This window comes from Simochromis diagramma, unplaced genomic scaffold (assembly GCF_900408965.1).
Source record: "Simochromis diagramma unplaced genomic scaffold, fSimDia1.1 OVJJ01000107.1, whole genome shotgun sequence".
In the NCBI taxonomy this organism is placed as follows: domain Eukaryota; kingdom Metazoa; phylum Chordata; class Actinopteri; order Cichliformes; family Cichlidae; genus Simochromis; species Simochromis diagramma.
The window spans coordinates 10,119,275-10,144,273 of NW_024387209.1; the positions used below are offsets into that span (position 1 = coordinate 10,119,275).

Here is a 24,999-nt window from a genome sequence, read left to right on the forward strand (position 1 = left end):
CTTGAGGGACATTCAAAGCTCATCTTAAGATGTTAGTTGCTTTATGTTACATTTTCTGTCAATTGATCCTGCAATGCTTCCACAATGCTCAGGTGCGGACTCTGAGGAGGCCAATCAATGACTGATAGTGTTCCACTGACTGATTTTCTATCTCGGTACGCTTTTACTGCCTTGGCAGTGTGTTTGGGATCATTCTTCTTCATTGTTGAAAAATGAAGCTTGGCTGAAAAGCAGCCCCAAACCATGACAGAGGCACCAGTATGTTTTATAGATGGCTGTAGACACTGACTATTGTAGCTTAATCCTGAACACCTCTGTACATACGGACAACAACTTGAAGCAAACATATTAAATTAGGGATTCATGACTCTACAAAACTGTTTGTATGCTGCTGACTTTTCCTTCCAGTTTTTCTTGTTCCTCCATTTGTCCAGTTTCCTCAAATGTGTTAAGGACACATTGCACACCATGCTGAGATATACCACATTTTTGCTTTATAGTCTTTTAGGAATCACCTTATTGAATCAAAAATGGTCTTTTATACATCAAACTGTGTTACCTTTTGCATTTTCTATTGATTAAACTAAAGAAATGGAAACAAATTATTTATTAGGGTGCCTCTGTCAGTGCGCCCCAGGGCAGCTGTGGCTACAATGTAGCTTGCCTTCACCAGTGTGTGAATGTGTGTGTGAATGGGTGAATGACTGAATGTAGTGTAAAGCGCTTTGGGGTCCTTAGGGACTAACTAAAGCGCTATACAAATACAGGCCATTTACCATTTACCATTCGCAAGAAAGTATAAAAAAGTCAAGATACAACTGGTTCTTTGCTAAGATGTCTAGTATGCCAAAACTTACTTTCCATGTACTGTGGAAGTTCAGCATTTAGCTCTACATTGCACCTTAAGATAATACTTAATACATCTAAAAGTTTTGCATTTAGTTTATTTTTGCAGACAAAAAACTTTGCAGACAAAAGTGACAAGTATGGTATAATGGAAAATGCCAAAGTCTTGTGCTCAATAAAAGTCTTACAGTCTTGCTTTAAGAAAAGAAAATCGTGGATTGCAAACTCAGCAATCTTGATAATCTCGATAATGAGTGAATTAATTATCCCCAAAATAAACAGAGCCTCTTTTTGTTTTTTTAAATTGAGATTAAACTTTTGTATAAAACGCTGCATTGGACTGGAAAATCTCCACTGTGTATCATAGTAGCTGGGATTAGCAGACAGGAAAATAAATATAGGGATCGACATTCACAGGAGGGTTTTTTTGTTTTTGTTTTTTTACTCACAGCTGCCAAATTTGAGAGGGCAGGCGTGGGCATCCATGGGAAAATCCTCCAGCTGCATGGGGCATTCTGCTGATATGGTCAATCTAAGACAAAACATATATAACACAGTAAGTCACTTATAGTGTAACATGGGGTGCATCACATCTTTTACTCAGCTATCTATCATAAAGGGAGCGATACAGAGTAGAAGGGACCTGAAAACACACATTGTTTGAGATATTTTTTGTTTTTTAATCAGTGCTATCAGTAGGTGAAATTGCCAGGAAATTAATCACATAACAGTAAAATGGTGGTGTACTCTCATCACTTGCAAATCCAGCAATTCTCCCTTAGCACACAAGTGACAATACTGCCACCTGGTGGTCAGAGGGATTGGTTGTTCCCCCACCAAAAGAAAAAAAAAAACTGAGGTTGCTTCAGTTTTGTTTTCTTCTGAACTGACCTTAAGGCAAACACATTTTTATTATAAACAAATGAGAGCATTAGCATGATTTGATGATGTTCATCAGTCACCTTCCACTCATTTTAAATCCTCAATTAACATAACGACAGTTTTTTTTTTAATGTTTTATTTGTTATTGGGTATTCACAGTCATCCGAGACATGGCGTTATCACTTCAACCGCTGTGACGACACCTCTCTGTGCCCTGAAACAGCAGCCAGATTAATTAAATCAGGCATAAAAACCAACAACACACAAAACATAATTATTTTTTTAGCTATCTGTCCCAGATTAAATCAAATCCCTCTGGGTACTTCCACTCGTTGCGTGATGACAAATATTAACAGCACAGCGGTGATGTGACTACAATGAGGTTAATGAGCTGAATGAAGGATAAACTAAGTGCACACAAACATACGTTTAGATGAAATGACTCGTTGGACTTTTTTTCTGCTTTAGCCGCTCATGCATACCTCAACATTAGTCACAGAGTAGCAGCTATTTTTCCTCTTAACTGAACTCTATTATAATCTTTCTGACAAATGTGTCACCGAGGATGGCGCGCAATCCACACGGGACGTGTTTTTGTTTTACGCTCCAGTACCCCCTGCCTGTACAGTATGCGGCGACTGCAGGAGGTTTCCCAATTATATCATTAAGGTGAACGAAGCAGAACAAAGTGGGACAGGAGGCCACTTCTGCACTTCTGGGCTTAGCGAAGGCGAATGTTTCGTGGCGGTGGGGGCTCGGTTTGCTTTCCACATCAGTGCAGTACCATCCAACTGTGTCGACACAGCTCGAGGGTTCTCTGCGCGGAAGAGGAAAGAGTGTCTTTGGGATAAATAAATGAGAACATGGCTGTCGGCTATTATACCATGTTCTAATTATTCATGTAGCCCCATTAGCCAGGATGGCTGTAAAGAGAGCAGAGTCTAACTCGGTGCCTTTAAAAGTAAAAAGCCACGCATCTCATAGTTTATAACGGACATCTCTAGTTTAAATAACGGATTAGACTGACTCCTGCATGCCTTAAAGGCAGGCATGGGCTTGAACTTAAAGCCACGCGTCGCACAGAAGCAGACCAACACATGGCCGCTCACACAGCGATGGGAAATCGAACGTTTCTGGTACGCCTGAGCTTGCAGAAAAGTTGGAGAAGTCGGACAACAGAGCCAGAGAGTCCAGGAGCTTTATGCTGTATTAACCACCAAGGCACAATGCCGCACCAACTGTCTTGTCACACTAAAAAGTTTGCATATATTATGAAGAACTGCTAACTCGTGTATCAATCCTACACGGGGGACCCGAACCACGAAAAAACTTAACTCTCCGAAACTCTCCCATCGTGTCGGAATTTGTGGGCTAGTCTGCCTTTGTACTGGGAACAGAAAAATCTTGTTCGGCTAAAATGTGTTTTCTGATACAAGGAGGAAAAAACTTAGAATTGTCACAATGAAAGAGGCTATCTGAAAACATATTTAACATAGAAGCTAATGAAATACTTTAATATACGTTTGTTCCGAACTTCTTGTTCATACATACTTTTCGCAACTCAGACGACCTGAAACGGTTCGAGCCCATGCCGCATTTGTGTGAGTCGCCATGTGTTGGTCTGCTTCTGTGCGACGCGTGGCTTTAAGTGGCCATCGTACAATGCTGTGATTGCAGCCATTCCCCAACTGTCTCCGAATGGTACTCATGGCCATTAATCATTGGTCTTTGATCAGTGGGTTTTGGTCAGTGGTTGTTGATCAATGGTCATGAGAATTTGCATAATTAAGATTAAGGAACTGACCTCCCAGCCCATTGTTCCTTCAGTGGGCTGGTTTCAGTCATTATGCAAATGTACTGTTTATAAGATTGGGGAAACGTGCAGTCAGCTAAGACTGAAGAAGTCACTTGGATGAGTGACGAAACGTTTCTCCCACAAAACGCTACGTCCAGATGAACAGAATCAACTTTTTGGAGATTTAATATAGTCTCTCACTCTAGTACCACAGTACTAGTTTATTTACTGGCAAAATTATGTAAGTCAGATTTATTTATACATAAACCACTGGGGAGGGGGGAGGTGTACCCTCTAAGGTACTGTCATCATACCCTTGGCAGGGGGTACTTATTGTGCCCTGTTTTATATATGACAGAGACCAGTTTTAAACAGCTGGTGACAATTTAGTAGAAACAATAAAATCATTACATTTTTAAACTATGCCCCTTCATAAACGTGTGACCTCAGCCATAACCCTAAGTGCCTCAGCACTCTGGTGGATGTTAAACGCCAGAGGAAATGGTAGAAATGTTTCAATTTTACAGTTTGGGACCACATATTTACTTTCTGGCCATCAGAAAATTACATATAGATACTTTGAGGTCCACTAATTAGCCCTGCGGGTAACATCAATGTGGACTGTAGGATGGATAGGGACTTTCACTGTACCCATAATTCTGAGAGTGTTTCACAGTTATATAATCAATATAAGGTGTGAAAAATAACAAAGGAAGAACAGTTGAAAGTGTTAAAACGTAAAAAATACAGTTTGATAAGAACCTGCCATTACAATTCATATAACATATTAGTGAGTGTGGTGTTATGTTCAAATGATTAGTCAGAGAGTCTATAGGCAATAGCAGCACATCAGCACAAATGATAATGGCAACTGAGCTGTACCTAATGACAATGGTGTGCAATGCACTCCCTGCATGAGTAATACAGAGCTTCCATACAGCTGATGTAGCAGCCTATCTGGTATCTGGCTATAATGATAATAATGTATTAAGCTTGCGGTGTGCTGACAGACGTGGCATTTTAAGAATTATCCATGGAGACAAATGCATAGAAATTTGCTCTGTAAACCCGGCCGCTTCTCCGCTGAGTAATGGTTTTCAAATGATGCGGTGCGCAATTGCATTTAGAGGAGAAAACTGATGAGCTTCCATTGACACCCATGCATGTTGCTGAAGAAAAAATGCGGGGCGTGTGTAAATGTCTTATAATGTGCAGTTATGTGAACGGCAGTACAGGGAGTGCAGAATTATTAGGCAAATGAGTATTTTGTCCACATCATCCTCTTCATGCATGTTGTCTTACTCCAAGCTGTATAGGCTCGAAAGCCTACTACCAATTAAGCATATTAGGTGATGTGCATCTCTGTAATGAGAAGGGGTGTGGTCTAATGACATCAACACCCTATATCAGGTGTGCATAATTATTAGGCAACGTCCTTTCCTTTGGCAAAATGGGTCAAAAGAAGGACTTGACAGGCTCAGAAAAGTCAAAAATAGTGAGATATCTTGCAGAGGGATGCAGCAGTCTCAAAATTGCAAAGTTTCTGAAGCGTGATCATCGAACAATCAAGCGTTTCATTCAAAATAGTCAACAGGGTCGCAAGAAGCGTGTGGAAAAACCAAGGCGCCAAATAACTGCCCATGAACTGAGAAAAGTCAAGCGTGCAGCTGCCAAGATGCCACTTGCCACCAGTTTGGCCATATTTCAGAGCTGCAACATCACTGGAGTGCCCAAAAGCACAAGGTGTGCAATACTCAGAGACATGGCCAAGGTAAGAAAGGCTGAAAGACGACCACCACTGAACAAGACACACAAGCTGAAACGTCAAGACTGGGCCAAGAAATATCTCAAGACTGATTTTTCTAAGGTTTTATGGACTGATGAAATGAGAGTGAGTCTTGATGGGCCAGATGGATGGGCCCGTGGCTGGATTGGTAAAGGGCAGAGAGCTCCAGTCCGACTCAGACGCCAGCAAGGTGGAGGTGGAGTACTGGTTTGGGCTGGTATCATCAAAGATGAGCTTGTGGGGCCTTTTCAGGTTGAGGATGGAGTCAAGCTCAACTCCCAGTCCTACTGCCAGTTTCTGGAAGACACCTTCTTCAAGCAGTGGTACAGGAAGAAGTCTGCATCCTTCAAGAAAAACATGATTTTCATGCAGGACAATGCTCCATCACACGCGTCCAAGTACTCCACAGCGTGGCTGGCAAGAAGGGGTATAAAAGAAGAAAAACTAATGACATGGCCACCTTGTTCACCTGATCTGAACCCCATTGAGAAGCTGTGGTCCATCATCAAATGTGAGATTTACAAGGAGGGAAAACAGTACACCTCTCTGAACAGTGTCTGGGAGGCTGTGGTTGCTGCTGCACGCAATGTTGATGGTGAACAGATCAAAACACTGACAGAATCCATGGATGGCAGGCTTTTGAGTGTCCTTGCAAAGAAAGGTGGCTATATTGGTCGCTGATTTGTTTTTGTTTTGTTTTTGAATGTCAGAGATGTATATTTGTGAATGTGGAGATGCTATATTGGTTTCACTGGTAAAAATAAATGATTGAAATGGGTATATATTTGTTTTTTGTTAAGTTGCCTAATAATTATGCACAGTAATAGTCACCTGCACACACAGATATCCCCCTAAAATAGCTAAAACTAAAAACAGACTAAAAACTACTTCCAAAAACATTCAGCTTTGATATTAATGAGTTTTTTGGGTTCATTGAGAACATGGTTGTTGTTCAATAATAAAATTATTCCTCAAAAATACAACTTGCCTAATAATTCTGCACTCCCTGTATGTCTGCACCTCTGTTTATTGAGTGTGTTAATCTGCTGTATACATGGGGACTGACATGTTCAATACACTGAGAGTGCAAGAAGATGTGAATAACTCATAACTCCACATACTGTGTACAATATTCAATATTATTTATGTTATAATTGGCCTTGGTGCAGGCCATGACTTCAAAAGCAAACAGTCTGAAACTGAGTGATATCTAAGTATCTGAATCCTGAGCTACTTGTACACACTCTGACCTCCGTTTATATTTTGGGCATGTTTAGCAAGAGGATTTTCATGATTTTGTAATGTTCCAATAGAGACTAAAGCTCTTAAACAATTGAGTAGTTTCTGTGACTATATATATATTTATTTTCCTTGTTGGCTCCAAGTGCTTGCTGATATGCAATGACAAAAGAGCCACGAGAAAATGAGGGCAATCTACTTATTGTAGAAGCTGTTTGTCAACCACCATTAAAAAACATATTTAAAGTTAATAGAGGCCAGAACAATCTATCTATCTAGATAGATAGAGAGCTAGATAGATAGGTGTCCAGCTAGCTAGCTATTGCAGTTAGCTGTTACCTTAAAGTACCCTGATCCTGATGTTTTCGTGTGTGTGTGTGTGTGTGTGTGTGTGTGCGTGTATAATATGGAAACCTGCACATGGTTAAGCACTGCTGGTAACGACAACCGTTCAGTTACAATCACACGATTAAAAGCAGACCTACTGCTGCTTCTTTTCTACTGTGACAGAGGATCTGATGCCATTTTTAGATTCAACAACACACTCGCACATTTACATTTTTTTTCCATTTGAACATAAATGTACGTGTCTATACATTTCCATCACTTCACACTTACAGAGATGAACCAGTCACGCAACCCTTTACTTATTAAGCTCTGAGGTCAAAGGTTAGCATCATGTTAGATCTTACAACCTGCTTTACACCCGCAGTGTGTGTGTGCTTTTGAGTTGGTTCATGTGTGTTACGTGTGAATGTGTCCTCTTTTGGAAACGTATATATGTCACCGGCGGCTGCATACAGATAATCTGCCCTCCGTGCTGCGTTACTCCTCCTGCGTGTGTCGTTGCTATCAGATGAAGTGCTCTCATCCGTGATGGAGTCTCTGTTTAAGACCTGCAGCTGCAGTGACTTCTGAGAATGAGCACAGAATTATTTTAATGTACTGGTCGAAAGGTCACTCTGTGACCTGCTAACAGGAACATGATAATTTCTCTGTCGTAGGGGTGCTTTCACTACGCTTTCTTTCCTCATTTTTAAAGCTTAGACTACACTGGTGTTTATCCATATCTGCTAGTGGTTTAGCGCATAGCGATCACCCTTTTGGAGGTCTCTGTTGGCCTACTTTTCCTTCCTTTCTGGCTCCAACTTACCAGTAAATTACTGCCAAAAACAAGTTCACAACAAGGACGCTTTTTCATAATGAATGATTTCCCTGAAAAGAGATTTGGTCTGTGACTCTCAGCATTAGCAAAAGGGAAAAAAAATTAAAGGAATAAAAGTGTTTAAATAGGCTTACTGCTGGTATGAACTATCTCTATGAGGAATCGTACCTCTCATTGTCCACTGGATGTCAGTATTCTCCTGCAGGCTGAGTTGCATATCAATTTTTCTACATTCAAAGCTTTATTGTGTAATATTGGCTTTGCTGCTGTTGTCTGGTCTAATATTCAGTAAATGATGAAGGACAGATAACTATGAGGTTCACTTCAGAATCCTGAGAAACCTTGAGCCTCTGTACGGCTACACGTTGCTTCTGAATGTGAATGTTTTTTGATCATTTGTTCTTAGTCACGGCTCGTTATACAGGGAATCCATCATACCTCATTGTGTAAAGCAAGGTGCCGTCATCCTTGAGCCTCAGCAGCTTGTTGGGCGTGGTCATGTTGTGAGCTATAGACTTCTTGCCGTTAAGAAAGAAAGTATCTGGGGTCCAGATGTTGCTGGCCAGCAGGTTGTTTAATGGCAGCATCTCCATGGGCCCTTTGAAGCACAGGCGCTCATCCTTCCAGCTCTGACGGAAGAACACGTCTATGGTGTACTCCTAAGGCGAACAGCAAAGGGGAAAAAGATCCTGGTTGGGTTTTAAGTGAAGAAGCGCCCAAACGAAACATGTAGAAAATATAAAATCAACCTTCTTAACCTCAAAACATCCACCAGCTACTAAACCACTTGTCTTGGGTTAGGTTAGTATCATGCATGTTTGACACTGCATGTGAAATCCGCCTGTTTGGTATGTGACTCAAACGAAACCCAACCCTAAACCTAGACTGGTCACGAGTGACCTGGTGGATGTCAACCTGAGGTTAACGTCATCGTCACCAATGACCTCAAACCTAGCTTGGAAGTCTAACCCTGGATTTTGTAGAGAAGCAAAAAGTCCTTTTTTGGAAATTTTTTTAAAAAATAGTTTCAGATGCATGTCTGTTAAAACGGTTACATTCTTTATCCCCTGATTACAAACCTGTGGGGAACAATTTTAAAAAAGAAACATCACAGTGTTAACAGGTGCAGTTTGCATTATTAAACGGGATTAAAAAGGAAAAAATATGAGAAGATTTAGCCGTGCGCTGTGCTGTGAGTAATCACGTGCAACTGGCTTGTGTACTAGTGTGTCAGCTCAATGATTACTTTATCACTGAGGATGCTAAAGGGAACAGATCTTCCTCTGGCTGTGTGTTTTTAACCTCTCAAAGCAAAGTATCATATTTAATACACCCATTTTGTCAGTTTTTCAGATTCTACGTCATCAGTGTGATTTTTTTTTCCCCTGCACAAAACCTAAATAAACTGAATAAAGATTTTTTTTCTCACGTTCAAAATGTGACATAAAGGACAAGCTAAAGGGAAAACAGATCCTCCTGTATGTCCTCATAAATCGATGAAGACTTTTCAGCGATTGTGATTAAACACGGCGGCGTTTAAATCCATCTTGAGTTTGCTCATGTGTGAAATATCAACTCGCTTTGAGCTCGGAAAAACAAACGAGCAAGAGACTAAAACAACACGCCAGCCCGCTGAATAATAACGGCGTTATCGGGCTCACATATAAGCTTTTATGGACTGTAGAAACATTCAGGTCTCCTGCCACAATTAATCAATCAATCATGCTCCTCTGACAAAGTAGCAAGTCTGATCACTGCTGTGTCAAAAGCGTGCCAGGGATGGAGCAGGGTGTAACTGGAGATTTAATGAAAGGGGAGATTTAATGCTTTCTACTATCCAGGTAGAACCTTATAGTTCGTAGGATTAATAAAGAGATGATTCATTTCAGACAAGTTGGAATAAGTCTATGGACCGACAAGAGTGCCAAAAGGAAATAAAAGAATACATCATTAAAGAGCCTAAAACTTGGTATAGTTATAGCTGAGAATTGTAAAGAAAGCATACTTAAGCACTAACATTAGAAATGCAATAGGAATTTCTAACTAATAAGAAAGGACGTCCCCATCCTGCACATGGTACGGCTAATATCATCCATCTATCAGCTAGTTACACTGATTCTTATACATGTCTTTGGCATTATTTCTAAATGCCGATCTACCAATAAATCGCAAGCATAAATAGATTAATTACTTGTAAATTACTTCTAAATATGATTTTGAACAGTGGTTAAAACTACACCTTTACACAGCCACTAAAAGAGGAATGGGCACAACCTTAACCTTCACATTAATATTAATGATGGGGACTTTTAATAGTAAACATAGAAAGAAATGAAACATAGAAATGACTACAAAGGTAAAGCAGTACTTTATCTCAAAAGAACAGCCACACCGTTCTGTTCTGTTCACTGCGACTTGCGCCCTTTTATGCTGATCATGGTTCTTTGCTTGTAAATGTCTCAAAAGATTCTCCAATCTGTGCGCTGTGACGTCTTTCACCCATATTAATGGTGCAGAATATTAAAGGCACGGCACATACAAAACTAAAAACATCCCAGTTCTTAAAAGTGAAACCTACTGGTGACCGTTAAAATGTTCGTCTGACGTGCTTTTGAACGTGCAAGCTTTCCATTCGATTTGCATGCATAAAAGTGAGGTCCATTCACGCCTCGATCACACAGTTTCTATATTTAAATACACAGAAAAAAATTGTAGTCTTTATTCGGAGTAAATAGTTTAATGACCGTTTCATCAAAACCGAAGCAGCTGTGTTTGAGGAGTTCGGGAACAAAAATCATACTATCTGTAGAAGCGATTCATTAAGTACAATTGGAAATAAATATTTAAATTAATAATTAAATATATGCTTAATGCATCATTTAAAGAAAACCCATTTAATTATTTCATGGTTGCTGTGCTGTGGTGCAACATGAAGTCATTTAAACCGTCACTGCAGCTTGTCAGCAGACCCTATCATCTGATTGGTTGCCCTGCACAGCCAGTCAAGACAGATCAATCCCAGATAATGACTGATGCAGTGGACTCGGAACAGCTAGGTATCCCAGAATGCATTTCGAATGAAAACAAAAGCAGCAGATGTTACAGTCTGCTGACAAGCTGCAGTAACAGTTTCAATTATTTGGTGACGCACTGCAGCACTACAGCCATGAAATAATTAAATATGTTTTTCTTTTTCTTAAATAAAGTGAATCAATATTTTGATTATTTATGTATTCAATAAATTATTTATGCAGTTAATAAATTATTGATTGATTGATTTCCCATTTGAATGAGTTAACGACACATTTCATTCATTATTTAATGATGTAGTTATTCACTTCATTTTGGCACTCTTTGTGCTCCATACAGGCCAGTCACGTTGCATTAAAAGTTTAAATCACCCACATGAATTTTGCCTCGTGTCCAAGTAGCCAAAAGGAGCCAATCTTCAAAGACACAACTAGGACATGAGCTCACTTCCAGAGAACAGCAGGAGCCAGAAAGCGGTAGTCGTCTCATAAAATGTAAATATATGTTTCCATCTAAAAATACCGACAGTTGTCTGGATGGGCTTTGGAGACGCTTGTATGTGTGTTTGTCCACCTTAGCCAATCTCTCTCTGTAGTGTTTGCTGTGGATGAACTCACCATCTCCGTGTCAGACACGGGGCCAAAGCTGGTGACAAAAATGTTTGTCTTGATCTCTGTGACATTCTCTGTTGAGAGAGAACAGATGGAAACAGGGTTTGGAGGTTAAAGAGAGACACTGAAGAGGCAGCTCTTCACTAAAAGGGACACAAATGAACAACCCATCAGGAAGGACGTCATAATTAATGAGCTGCTCATTATTATTTCTTCATAACTCCTAATGCGGGACTTTCTAGCATTTATTAACTACTCAAACAAGACAGGAAGTCTATGGCATCACTGCTGATAACAATCTTTACAACAGCAAATTATCCATTAGTTAATATGATTTTCTTTTTCTGCTTGTTTATGACACGTGACGTTTTGGTTATTATTTATTTCTTATTGGCAGTTATCATATTATTTGCCAATAGGTTGATGCCTACCATTACCAGATGATATATTTCCCAGATTTGGCACACCCAAGTGAAAATCTTATAATAAATGCGTGTAATTTGATTGCACAGAATGTGGCTAAAGTGCAGCCTAACCCTAACCCTATATAGGTGGACTTGGTGGATGTTATGAGGTTAATCAATTACTGATCAAATCAGTTCTTCCTATTGTTGTGTAATTCAGCATATATACTATTTTGTCCAACCACTGTCCAGTTTCTATATCATAACGGACATAATTTCATTTAGATGCCCTGATTACAAAAATAATTTTCTATGGATACACAAATCACTAGTTTTACATCTTAAAGGTATAACATTGTGAAGCAAATAATGCTCGGGTTTAATGTTAATATATGCAAATGGTTAGGATCAATTAAATCAATATTTAACAATAGTGTCAGCATTTGAACCCACCTCCCTATGCCCCTCTCAATGGTTTCAGTGTGGTCACTCAACACGAACCACACAAAGCAACCTGGATTCATGATTTCTCTGTCAGCGGATTCCTTCTAAAGATGTTGAGGAAAAACAGGCAACTTGTTTCTTTCATTTGTTCCAAAATCACAAAACTCTCTGAATACCAATGTGGACCAGGGGAAGCTGGGCTTGGTCACTCTGTGCAGAGTAGCTTGTTGAATGAAAGCCTGAATATATATTTATAGGCCCTCTTGTCAAAGGTAGCAACCGTTACCAGGATGTGAGAGAGGACGGGCTTTTGCAATGACACATCAGGCATGTGGCATGAAAACAAAAATACAAAAAAGCCCTTCTTTCCTTCTCACGTGGAACAAGTAGTGTATATACGTGACCAACAAGCCTAACCAGACCAGTGTCAGGAGCTTGCAGAAATTCAACGGGAAACAGCACGACTGCAGAAAGGAAAAATCAAAAGCTTTCATTTCAAGCATCTCCATCTCTGAATGGCAATTTGTTGCCTCTCAAGGTTATCTCCTGTTGCCAGGGTGAGAAGTGAATAAAAACACCTTAGCACACAGAATCGAGGCCGTGTTGAGGATGGCTTGATTGATTTGCTTGAAAAAGAGACAGCCATATGCATTCGCGGGGAACACAGGAAACAAAAGCACCTGACAACTGCATGCGTGCACCTTCACCTCGGCTGACACGCGAGCAAATTCCACATCTGCTTGCACAGTTTGAACCCCCGTGTACCTGCCAGTCTCCCAGCGTTCTCCAATGAATCAGAGCATGAAATCACAGCAGGAAACCAGGCTTCCCCTGGCCAAAGTAGGGTTAGAAGGTTAGCACAGTGGGAGGTTCAAATGTGGCACTATTGTACTAAGACTACTAAATGTTCCTTTCAAAAAGAAAAAAAAAAGAAAAACACAAAATAGCTGGAAACGAACCTCCGAGCCCTGGCCGAAGCCTGTTGTCGTAACCGTCCAGGAGCCCATCCAGGATTCTGGTGAAGACTGTGCTGTTGTCGTTGGTGCCCACCTCCTTCTCAGCTTCTGGGGATGACTGGCAGAGACTGAGAGAGGAAGGAAACCAAAGGAAGCAGACCTCAGAAACACAACACAACACAATTGTTGTGATTAATTGGCTTGCCGCATTAACGGCAGGCTTGTTGCGATTAATTATTGAACACAAGCGCTGCCTCAAATCTACCAGTAGAGGTAATTAAGGGTTTGACATGTGATCCAAATACAAACAAATGAGTTCTTCCTTTAAATACAGCGGGGGAGCGAGGCAGCATGGAGGATCTTTTTACAAAGAACGGCAAGCGGCGAAGAGAGGGAAACGCACAAAAGGTCATAAACGGGGTTTGATCGACTTGGATGAGAGTGGACTGCTGACAGATCTTCCTGCTTAAGCGGCATTAGAGCACAGAACAGCTCGGATATGCAATCAGTCAAAGGGAGCGGGATCTAAAAATTCGAAGTTGCTTTGAGTCACCTGCAAATAGAGGCGTAAAAATCTGTCACAATGCTTTTGACCGCAAAGCAAAACTGAACTTAGCCTTTTAAAAAAGTTCAAAACCTTCCAAAATGAACACAATATCGAAAAAATGTGAAGTAACAACTGCTATAGTGTTGTGTTCAAAATATGTATTTCGTTATAGAGATAAAAAGTTGTACTTGGGTTTAATACCAACTTCTACCATACGATAGTGTAGTGAGTCACTTAGCATCAGATTCTGTTCTGATTCTGAATTCAATAGTTGTTTACTTGGTAAATACAGGGCCAGTATTGCCAAAGCCGATACCAATAGCGATACTTTTAGCATATAAAAGCAGCTTATGTAGGGGATACTAGTAAATCTTGATTTATGAGATAGATAATCAATTTGTAAATTCTAACACATTTTAATGACCATTAGAGCAGTGTGATTTTTACTTTCCAAAATAAAGAGTTAACACAGAAAAACACACTTTTCAGCTTTTCATGTATTTTAAAACCGGGTTTTTTGGAGACCGGGAACATAAATGTGCCTGTCCCTGATGCACTTTCAGTCAACTTCTGCTCTATAGATCGTAAAAAATAAACATGACAGTCAAGTCGCAATAAGAGATGGTTGAGGTATATTTTTCCATTTCCAAAAAGTAATTAATTTGACACAATTCAGTGGGTTAGATACTGAACTTAGAGAACAGAAGCAAAGTATCGATCCTATCCCACTACTATCGATCAGATACCAATACATGCGTTGGTATCATTCCATGGGAAAAAAAGCTATATATAACTGTTAAACTTTATAATATTATTATTATTATTATTATTATTATTATTATTAAATCTCTTTACCTGTTTTGACATCTGCAAAGAAGCAGGAGAGAAACGAGGAGCCTTGCCGTAACGGATATCCGGCTCACTTTACTGTTGAGAGCTACCACACGCACACCCAGAAGGAGACAAAGAACAGAATAAAAAAGGGCATCACAGAATCAATAAATAACACAGAAACAACACTGAGGTCAAGGATTCCCCATAAGGCCAGACACGGGAAAAGTCTTCACCTCACTGCATACAGAGAGCATTACAGCAAACACTAAATCAAGCAGCGGGACAATCTCTGGTTCATTTGGCGGGGGGTGAGGGGGGGGGGGGGTGCAAGGTGCAACTATTTAATATTAAACAAGAATAACTAATTAATTTTTTGGTAAAAATTCCAATAAGGAAAGAAAGAAAAAAACAACTCGGCATGCTCAAAAACACCACATAGGCTGGTAAATAAAAGAGGCTCATAGAGAGGCATGTTTCCTGCAGTATCAGTCCCATTGTGTAAAAGCTTCCACTGCGTTCCAATCCAGCCTATTACAATAAACGGGCCACCCCCTATCCTCCCATCCCTCTTCTCCACCTTTCCCCCACTCTCCCCATCACCGAAAAAACCCATGAAACTCACACTTATTTGTCTCATCAGAAGGAAAAAACAGAGAGGTAACGGGAGGAAAAATACTGGCTAACCTGCACGAGGATCCATGACCAGCAAGGTTTAGTTTTTGTTGCTTTCTTTCCAAACAGCGACAGGAGGCTTTGGGGTCTCCAGTCGGCGAAACTGGAAGATCGCGGGTCCAATCACTAAATTCCCGTGCTGGTCGGCTCTCTCTCCCCTCCTCCTTCTCTTTAGCTTCTTTCTGCTCTCCCTCTCTCTCTCTCTCTCTCTCTCTCCTTCAATCAGCGCTTCCCCATCAGCAGCTGTTGTAGTAGTCTGTCTGCTCTGCTCCTCCTATAGGCTTGACCGCCTCGCTTATTCTTTAGTGCCTGCTGCGCCGCGTTTCCCGCATCGCCTCCAGAGGTGTTGCAGCAGCATCATCACACGGGGCGCCTCTTCGCTGGTGTCCACCGACCTCGGAGGAGACCGGATTCGCTCCACATTTTTCTTGTCTCTGTGCCCTTTCCTGTACCGCCTACTGCCGGTGCGAGAGAATGAAGTGCCGCAACAGAGGCTAATAATTACCAAATAGGTGCTCCCCATTGGTGGGCTGGAAGGTAGATGCGCAGAATTCCACATCATCCATTAATGAGGATGTGAAAGAAGCATGCAATATATGGGAGCTCAAACTACCACGGACTTTTGCACCTGAAACGTCACACAGTAGCAGCACACTAATGAAATCCTTTAACCAGGATTTTAATTTGGCCTCTTTAGCTTTTGCTATTTCTTATGAAGAAGTGCCTGATTTCAGTAGTTTAGTCAATCTTTCTAAATAGCCTATTTGTTTGAACTACTATATGTAGCCATTAGCTAACAGCTGATCCTTGTACGCTAGCTAATAGTAACAATTTTATACATGTATTTTTAGACTGCAATTTGGACTCTTAGCCTATTTTTGTTATGCTAGCTGTGTGTTATCAATACTTACAAATATTTCACTAAAACAGCTTAATTAATAACTTGTTACTATTGCAGAGATTGTTTTTGTGATTTTTATTATCTGTATTTAAAAAGAATTTGTTTGTTGGTTGGATTTGTGCTACCTCCACTGTCCACTCTTTTAACCCTTTCATTTCATCCACCTATATGACTATTTAACAGTTTAAGTTGTGCCTTATAGTTAGTTCACTTGCTATCCCAACATATTTGTATTTATAGTTGCTGTAGCTATTCTGTTTATTATTGATAAAGCAAAATAGACAAAGTTCTACTGGGTTTTGAAATAAAGTCAGGTTTTGAAACATCAATAATTGGTTTATTAAGTTGGCCAGACAAGTAAAACAACATGATAAATGTGTATAATTGCAGAAAGAGCTTTCATTGCTCATACTGTCCTGTAATTGTAAACTGTACAACTTTCATTAGTTCACAGAAAATTTCTTTTTTTAATCAATTCTTTTTTTTTTTTTTTAAAGATTATTCACTGTAAAGAAAGGAAAAAATTAGGATATTTTCTGTCTTTTAATTGTTTGGTAAAGGCAGCGTGGGGTGCATGTGGGACATATTTATCAATGGAAAAAGCTGTAAAACTTATGAAAGCACAGTTAAAAGTTACAAATATAGACACTTCTTCACATTTGAGCTGTCCAGTTGACCGGACTGGAGTCTTTGCCTGGCTGATTCTGGCCCCCTGGCCGATTCTGGCCCCCTGGCCTTATGTTTGACACTGTTTCCACTGTTCACCCATTCCAAGTCATAAAATGTGTCATTATTCGTGACAGTAACTATGAGTAACGAAGTGAAATGACTTGTGTGTCCATATGTGTGAAGAGGTGAAGAGTCTGCGACCCGCATGACAACACAGACTGGGGGCAAATCACTGTGAGAGAAACAGCATTCGGTCGGCTTGTTTAACCCTGAGCCACTAAAACAAGCGCTCGCAAGAAACACGTCAGAGTAGTTATCATCCTGACGATTGCCATAAGAGGGTAGCCGAGTTCCATGTTTCGTAGACGATAATTAGGTGGTAAACTTAACCTCCCTCTACTTTCTTGAATCCGTCTGGCGGTGCAGTCTGCGGACGGGAGCTGCAGCCAGAATACCCTCGGAGGGTGATTTCAGCACCGCGCCTGGTGCGAACAAGCTCGCGGAGTGTTGACCGTTTGGACGAGTGTGAATAAAAGTGATGGCGAAAAAGCCCCCCCCCCCCCCCCCAAACTCACCACCACCTCTCTCTGTGGTAGGAAGATAAGGGTTGGGGGAGGTGTTGTGAGATGTTTTTTTATCCTGGAGGGGGCTCCAGGGGGAAATCGACTGGCTTTCAATATTTTGCCCTGCAGGCATCCCACTGTTTCAGACCTCTGCGTTACTGCAGGCAATAATGGGTGGAATACGAGGCTATGCAGAGCACAGTCACACAACACATCAGACAGGCTCAAACACGCATAAGACACCAGTGATAATAATAATAATGAATAATAAACTTATAACCACAATTAAATTCGGGGAAACATGAAGCTGCAAACGGGAGGAAAGAAGTTCATTTTCAGTGTCTTCCTGTTATTTTCTAATTAATGATGTCATCAACTTTCTTCTTTCAGGAATGCTGTTAACGGAAACAAGAAGCTGATCGCCATCTATGACACCCGGTATGAACTATCACAGCACGCGCATTCCTCATCCAGGCTCCTCCACTGGGTCTTGTGCAAGCGCGTCCGCGTGTGCACGCGGTCCTAATTAGCCTGTTCACGAATTTTTGACCCCGACTCTCTAAATAATTTATGGTGCAGTCCACACATTTTAAATCAGACACAAAAGGGCCATCAACAGATAACAGGCCAATAAATCATAAGCATCGATTAATGGGTTGATAAATGCTGCCTGTCCCCACTCCATATTGTTCAGGTCCCGCCATTTTTACAGGAAACCCAAGGGAAGGATGAAGATGGTGTGGGGTGCACTGTAAAAAATGAGAATTTTAATAAGAGAGTTTGGTTTAGTGCTTTGTAATGTGGGTGTTTTTGAGAGTGGGAGAAGGGGTGGGGCAACGGCTTAATTAGTGTTCTAAAAATCATGTCCACTGATTGCTGAGGTAATCGAGGAAGTGAAGATAAGTAATCAGTGGAAACAAACTTAACTAAACAACATGTGTATTTTCACTTCAGTTCAATGTCTTTCAAATAGCCCAAATCACAACAAAAGTCACCTCAGTGTCCTTTATATTGTAAAGTAAAGACCCTATGTAATAGAGAGAAACCCCGACAAACCCCTCTTTGAGCAAGCACTTGGGGACAGTGGGAAGAAAAACTCCTTTCTAACAGGAAGAAACCTGTTAAAAAGGCAGATCCATTTAAAGTAGGCACAGCCCTGACAAAATGGAATCCCCACATTCATTTTTTTTTTATCATTACTCAATGACTCTGAGTAAGTGCGACTGCCATATGGTTACAAGTCAGCCACTTTATTTATTGCTGAATGCATACATAAACATGTAAACATAAATTTGAATTATAACTTGCTGAACTGCCCCCCTGGCCCCCAGTTTTCAAGCAACTTGATGTTTATTTGTTAAATTTAAAATATATATATATATATCTTTACCGTCCTCAAAAAACAAACAAACAAAAATACAAACAAAAAAAGAAACCGCAAATGCGCCCCTGCTGATAAATTCTAGGGCCAAAAATAGACACAAGGTTTATTAGCAGAAATAAGTGGATTTTAACAAAAGTCTGGTTTAAAATGCATTCCCTAAAAAAGAAAAGAAAAAGAGTTTAACAGCTCACCAAATATATAAAATGAAAAGCTTGAATTTGCAGATTCTACCTCAGCATTTTTTTTTTTACAGTGTTTTAAGTGTTGGGGCTTCGCTTCTAATTTGAACAAGCCGAGTGCCTTCACCACCAGCGCCGCCACCAGCAGCAGCAGCAGCATCGCCCCCCTGTATGTTCTCTCCTCATCAATATGCGCTTCAGCTCCTGAATGTAAGAGCCTCTCGCACAGTCAGAGACGGCAAAAAGGAAAGCGGAGCCAATATTTATGACAGGGAGGCGATGTCAGCCCATATTTCACATCTGACTCCATCCACAGCGAGCTGCTGACTTTTCCGCGGCTCAGTCTACTTTCTTGCTTTTTTGGGGGGGCAATCGATGGATTTACTCTGGATTTGAAGAGTGTCCGTCTCGGCTGTTGATTGCAGGGGGGTGAGCTCTCTGCTGTTGCTGCCTTCGTGCTTTACAATTACAAAAAGGAAAAGGGGGGATGTTTGCTTTGCACAAGCTTCGTCAATTTCGCGTCTTGTCCGCACTGGTTATCGGTTCGATTGTGTGTTGCGCAAAAAGGTGAGTGATCTTCTCATTATTTTCTTCTTCTTTCTTTTCTGAGAAGCCAAGGTTATTGCCTGGGCTGATTGATGCGGGAGTCAAGGTGATGTTTTCTTTTCTTTGCTTCTGCTGTCATTTCAGCGTCAATGAACCGGGCAACATGTCTTTTGTGAAGGAGACGGTGGATAAACTACTTAAAGGATACGACATCCGACTGAGGCCGGACTTTGGAGGTATGCTCCGCATTTATCCCCCAGCTTTATTTTTGGCGCCATTTACAGTGTTGTGGTCAGACGTAGAGGTGGAGGTCTGTAATCATGACATAATTACTCTGTTCTAGGGCCCCCTGTCGCTGTTGGCATGAGCATAGACGTGGCCAGCATAGACATGGTGTCAGAAGTCAACATGGTGAGTGGAGTCACACTTCACGAACCCTTAATCCACAGCAGTCCTGCCTCTGCCTCAGTGCCAGGGGCATATACAGAAGGGGGTCATGGGGTGGTACCTGTACCCCCCAAATGTTCCTGCCTCCCAACAAAGCTGCTGAGTGAGAGTACTGCTGTGTTGCATGTAATATAGTGCATTTTTACCAAGTACTTTACTGTAAAACTTAACAGTTTTAATGTACTTTAAGTATTTCTCTTAGGCTGCTTTGTTGTCCACTATATTTTGGATTCAAATATTGTACCTTTTACTCTATAGTATTTATTTCAATGCTTTTGTTAAAACAAAACAACAACAACAAAAAAAAAACAACCGTGTACTTTTTCCATGTATTTTTTCTGAATTTAGGGTGTGATTTTCAATGCATGTTTTTGCTTCTTGGTTCATATGGTAGAACAATGCAGTAACAACTGATCATTTTAACAGACAGACAAACCAAATTATACCACAAGTATTTCTTGTAAGAAGTATACAACGTGTTTGCACTTTTGTCTAAAATACCTTAACAGTAAATAAAGAATTGCATTGTAAGTTTGGGGAACCTGCATCATAAGACAGGCTGCACTATGTACTAAGTATAACCCATAAATCTAAGAGCTTAAAAACTTATTTCACCATTCAGTATTTTATACACTCTATATAATGGCACAGGGCTGCACATGATAATTTTGATCAAATATCCTTAGTTCCTGTAGCCCCCCCCCCCCTTCAAGTCCATTATGCGATGGTCAGATGGAAGGGTTGGATTTCCTGTAAGCACTAAAACAGCTTTATCTCACACACTGCCAGCACCCCACATACACAGAAGCCTGGGTGTGAAAAAAGAAAACCCTCCAACATAATACAGCTTCCTGCTCCTGTTTCCAACAATCCTCATCCTCAGACACTGACTCACTTAGAGGATGGATTAAAGCAGCGGCCATGAGTTTCCAGTCAATAGTCCACATACTGTACAATCCAGGCACAGTAAAGGAAATACATTTTTCCATTGAAGCCCTCTTTTATCTGCAAAAAGAAACCCTTTCTCATTGTGCTTGTTAACCACAGAAGCCACAGTTAGCATTGTCCTCCCATGAGGGCCCCTCTGAGCAGACAGCTATCACGAAACTCTGATTGGATTTGCTAATTCATGGGCTGATGCCATTTTTTTTGACACGTGCACATGCCGGGAAGTCACTTCAGGCTATTGTATCTTAAAATATCAGCCAACGCTGACCCAAATTGTACTGCAAAATGAGTGGCACCGTGTCACCCGGCTGCCGGCGACAGATTTTAAGGACTCCGGCATCGAACTGAATGGCGGATATTGTGTTTCCAGACCAACACCTCTCCTCAGCTACATTTCACAGCCCACCGCATGTGCAGGTGCAACCATTAGGATCTTTATTAGAGCTGATGGCTCCTGAGCCCATGTGCTTTCTTTCTTTATAACAACACAGACAAGTGCAGCAGTCAGAGTCAGGTCAGGCGTGGGACTGCTGTACATGTACAGCATCAACACAGATGTCATAATGACATAATGGTGATCTTGATTGAGTCTACTGAGAAGGACAAAAAAAGAAAGTGTTTCATTTCACTATATAGTATTAGAAAACTGTCACTATTTATCTGGCGAGAGGAGGGTGTATAAGTGTGGGCGGGTACTGATCAATACCAGTGACTCAGTGATTACTTTGACAATTGACTTTTCTGCCACTAGTCTGAGGCAAGAAAAGTGGTGTTTTTTTCCAGATGTTGCAAGAATCTCACAGATGAACTATTTCTGCTAGAAGCTATGTACAACAAATACATCATAGGATTATGGATTATGTTTAATTTTTGCTTGAGTTTATGCAACAAGAGGTAATTTCTCTTTTTTTGTTAAATGTCTGAGAGTACAAATCTCTTTGAGTAAAGCTAACTAAGCTATTTGTAATAACACGGTCAAACAAAAGAGGCTTAAGCAGAAATACTATTAAATGTTCATTGCATCAGCTGAAAATTATAAAATAATGTTCTTAAAACAGTCTATATTATTCAGAAGTGTGAATGCTCGAGTAATTTTGTTCTGTTGTTGCATCTTGAAGATCTTCCATATTCATATGACTCATAGCCAACTTCTACCAGCATTATTTGTCCAGGTTGGAAAATGATGTGTCTGGATGCAAATAACCTTCTAGCTTGTTGTCTGCTTAACGTGACTGAAAGGAAGTGCTGTTGGTGTTTGAATAAGGTTTTTTATGAGTTATTGATCCCAGAAGTTCAAATACAACAATTCGTCTTCCAGTTAACCCCTGAAAGCAAAGTACAATACATCACATTTTAGTTACCTTGGGAGTCAGATGTTGGAACAAGGGAGCAACTCCAGGGTTAATGTGTTCCGATAGGAAAGTCGGAAAAGTGTGTGTTTGTGTTTTTATATATTTTGAAAAATATCCTAGTCCAGCAAACATTGCAGTATTGGATAAGCATCAGCTGATGGTTTTTTCTTGACATCTAGTCAGTTCGAAGTATATCTTCAACAAGACCTAGAAGTCCGTCTTGAGAACATTTGTGTTCAAGATTTATTTTATATCTTTTTATTAATTAGAATAAAAAATAAATGAAATGTAAACAATTTCTCAATAGACAAAACAGGATGAAAAAAACATTCTAACTTGAGATTAACTCAAACCCTGCGACCTTTTGCTTCTAAATCCTGTGCTTATCCTACTGAGTTAATTCACAAAACTGTAAATAGCTTCATAGTATTAATTTGCTTATTTTTTAAAACAGTCTCCAGTAACACTAATTTGTTCATAACCATGTACCGACAATAATAGTTGTCACCGTGTCAAAAAAAGCAGAACAAAGATAAATTCATTTAATTCATTCTTTGAAATAATCTGAGTTGTATTATTTGCTTCTTAAGAGACGGTCTGACTTCTAGTCTATGTGACATTGCCAGCATATGTCAGTTTCGACCAGGCAGATGACTTTTGGGCTTCAACCATATTTACCAGGAAGGTCACTACTCCATGTCCTTGGGAATAATTCTGGAGATGTTTTATTCTCATTGAGTGGTTGTTGCCAATATAGCCATTCTGAAATGGGGTTTGGGTTTGTGACAAGTTGTTTCTAGGGTTTGTAAAAGACTTCAAATGGAACTCAGATGGTCATAGTGGAGCGTCCAACTCTTAGAGGCCATCAAGGTTCAAGTCATTGAGTTCTGTGTGTGTAAAGTTTGAAGGCAGAGACTTTCAGAGTAGAGCAGATGGTGGATGAATGCATGGAGGCCAAAGCTGACACAATGACATCAAGATAGGAGGGAAACAGTGCAATACAGTATCATTTCATATTGCATCAACTCAACTTAAAAGAAAGAATATTTTCCTGGTTGTGTTATTTTTTGATATGCAAGGTCACGAACTTGCATTAATGAAGAAGAAACTCACAGAAGAACAAGAAACAGGGGATAATGGCAAACAGCAGGAAAAAGCCAATCAGGGAGCTAATTAATTGAACTGACATGTTAAAAGTGCATAATAATGAAATGCCCACATACTGACACCCGATAATTCCCGATTTTTCTTCTTCAGTTACACAGATTGCAGATGATTGTCTTGAGCTATATATGCTTTGTATAAGCAATAGAACACCACTGTTGTTGTAAAAGTATCATACTGTGATTCCCATCCCTGTATATAACTGCTGCATTTGGCAGATGCTACTAAGATCCACAGGTTCTATTCCAGTTCACTGGTAGTGGAAAAAAGTCAGCACAAGAGGAACTACGCCCTGTAGTAATGGAGCACTTAAGAGATTTTCAAACAGAGGGGAAGAGAAGGTGGACTAGTAATCACAGCCTGGTGTAGTGAAGCCAGTCTTCTTCTGTGTTATTTATAACTTAGCTGGAATGCTGCTTTGTCAGCTTACACAGTTTAGTGTCACCAGAATCCCTTCACACATTAATTGTAGCCTTTCGTCTACCTTACTACGGCTAGAGAGGGACATGGCATGTGTTTAAACAAAGTATTACTAAGTAGTAGGTACAGTGTGCTTGATGCTTCAGTGACAAAGGCTGGTCTGTTGGGCTGGCTCTCTCATCTCATTATTTCAAAATATCTGCATAAGATCATCAAACCACACACACCCCAAAATATCAAAAGCTAGCAATGAACTGTACATCGAGTGCATGCATGAAGTATTTTGTTTTCACTGAGAGTAAATGGTAAATGGTCTGGTCCTTATATAGCACTTTTCTACTCTAACAGTGCACTCAAAGTGCCTTTCAATAGCACCATTTCTACTATACAGTGTATCAGCTGCTATAGGTGTTAACAAGGGAGAATGACTCTTCTGGTACTGATACTTTACAAGGTCATAAAAAAACAATAAAAAAACCAAAACAAAAAACCAAAGCAATAATTGCTTGATTACTGACTGAAAACATAGTTATAGAGTGTGGTCATGCAGAATATGGACTTATTGTGACTATATGCCTACTATGCAATCTTAATATTGGTGAATATGTGCACCTTCATATTCAGTTTTTATGTATTTAAGTAGGCCATGACCTGGAGATGCTACAAATACATTAAACTTACTTCTAAATTTTCACATGACACGACCACTCCCACTGAATATTTTATAATACCACCACCTTTCTCTTTCACCTTTTCTAATCTCATGTTTACTCTGAGTACGTTTGAAATTACTTACTTTTAATTACTTGCTTAATCCGGTCCTGACTTTTTAAACCCTGACTAGCTGCTCTCACAGCAGGGGCACCGTTTAATCTCAGTGAGGAACTCTTAATAAACAGGGTTAGGGGATAGGGCTAGAACAATTAAAAAAAATAACAGATTAACCAATACATATTATAAAATAACTAGGGTTATAAAAGTTGCAAACCTACTTTTCACTATTAGGTTTTAACTGAGACCATGAAATTGTACCAATCGTAACTACTTGCTATGATAGCTTACACAAAAATATAAAATATACAAAAAGGCCATTCTCTAAAAATTAAAAAAAAAAAACAGTGATGCAAAAGACTTGGATTAGTTGGGAGACAGCAGTTTAAAAATCAGGAATCATGCACAGACATAATGTGCAAAAAACCACCCTAAAATGTATCA

At 40.1% G+C, this 24,999-nt stretch overlaps 2 protein-coding genes across 5 annotated transcripts in view; one reads left to right on the forward strand and one right to left on the reverse strand.

Moving 5' to 3' along the window:
- LOC120746323 (gamma-aminobutyric acid receptor subunit alpha-5-like) overlaps positions 1-15,831 on the reverse strand; it is a 46,761-nt gene extending 30,930 nt beyond the window's left edge. Inside the window, exons 1-6 of one of the 2 annotated variants that reach the window (XM_040051770.1) lie at positions 15,224-15,831; positions 14,561-14,642; positions 13,162-13,286; positions 11,361-11,428; positions 8,152-8,372; positions 1,296-1,378 (exon numbers count right to left, since the gene is read on the reverse strand). In XM_040051770.1, coding sequence (XP_039907704.1) covers positions 1,296-1,378; positions 8,152-8,372; positions 11,361-11,428; positions 13,162-13,286; positions 14,561-14,642; positions 15,224-15,239 — 595 coding nt within the window. In that variant the 5' untranslated portion in view covers positions 15,240-15,831. The remainder of the gene's footprint in view (positions 1-1,295; positions 1,379-8,151; positions 8,373-11,360; positions 11,429-13,161; positions 13,287-14,560; positions 14,643-15,223) is intronic. The other variant, XM_040051771.1, reaches the window with a different exon arrangement.
- A 3,188-nt stretch (positions 15,832-19,019) lies between these two features.
- Positions 19,020-24,999, forward strand: part of LOC120746322 (gamma-aminobutyric acid receptor subunit beta-3-like) — a 56,517-nt gene continuing 50,537 nt past the window's right edge. For 2 of the 3 annotated variants that reach the window (XR_005698823.1, XM_040051766.1), the window contains exons 1-3: positions 19,020-19,474; positions 19,598-19,689; positions 19,797-19,864. Coding sequence is in view for 2 of the 3 variants with exons in the window: in XM_040051766.1 (XP_039907700.1) it covers positions 19,395-19,474; positions 19,598-19,689; positions 19,797-19,864 (240 nt within the window). In the remaining variant the exon portion in view is untranslated. The remainder of the gene's footprint in view (positions 19,475-19,597; positions 19,690-19,796; positions 19,865-24,999) is intronic. The other variant, XM_040051768.1, reaches the window with a different exon arrangement.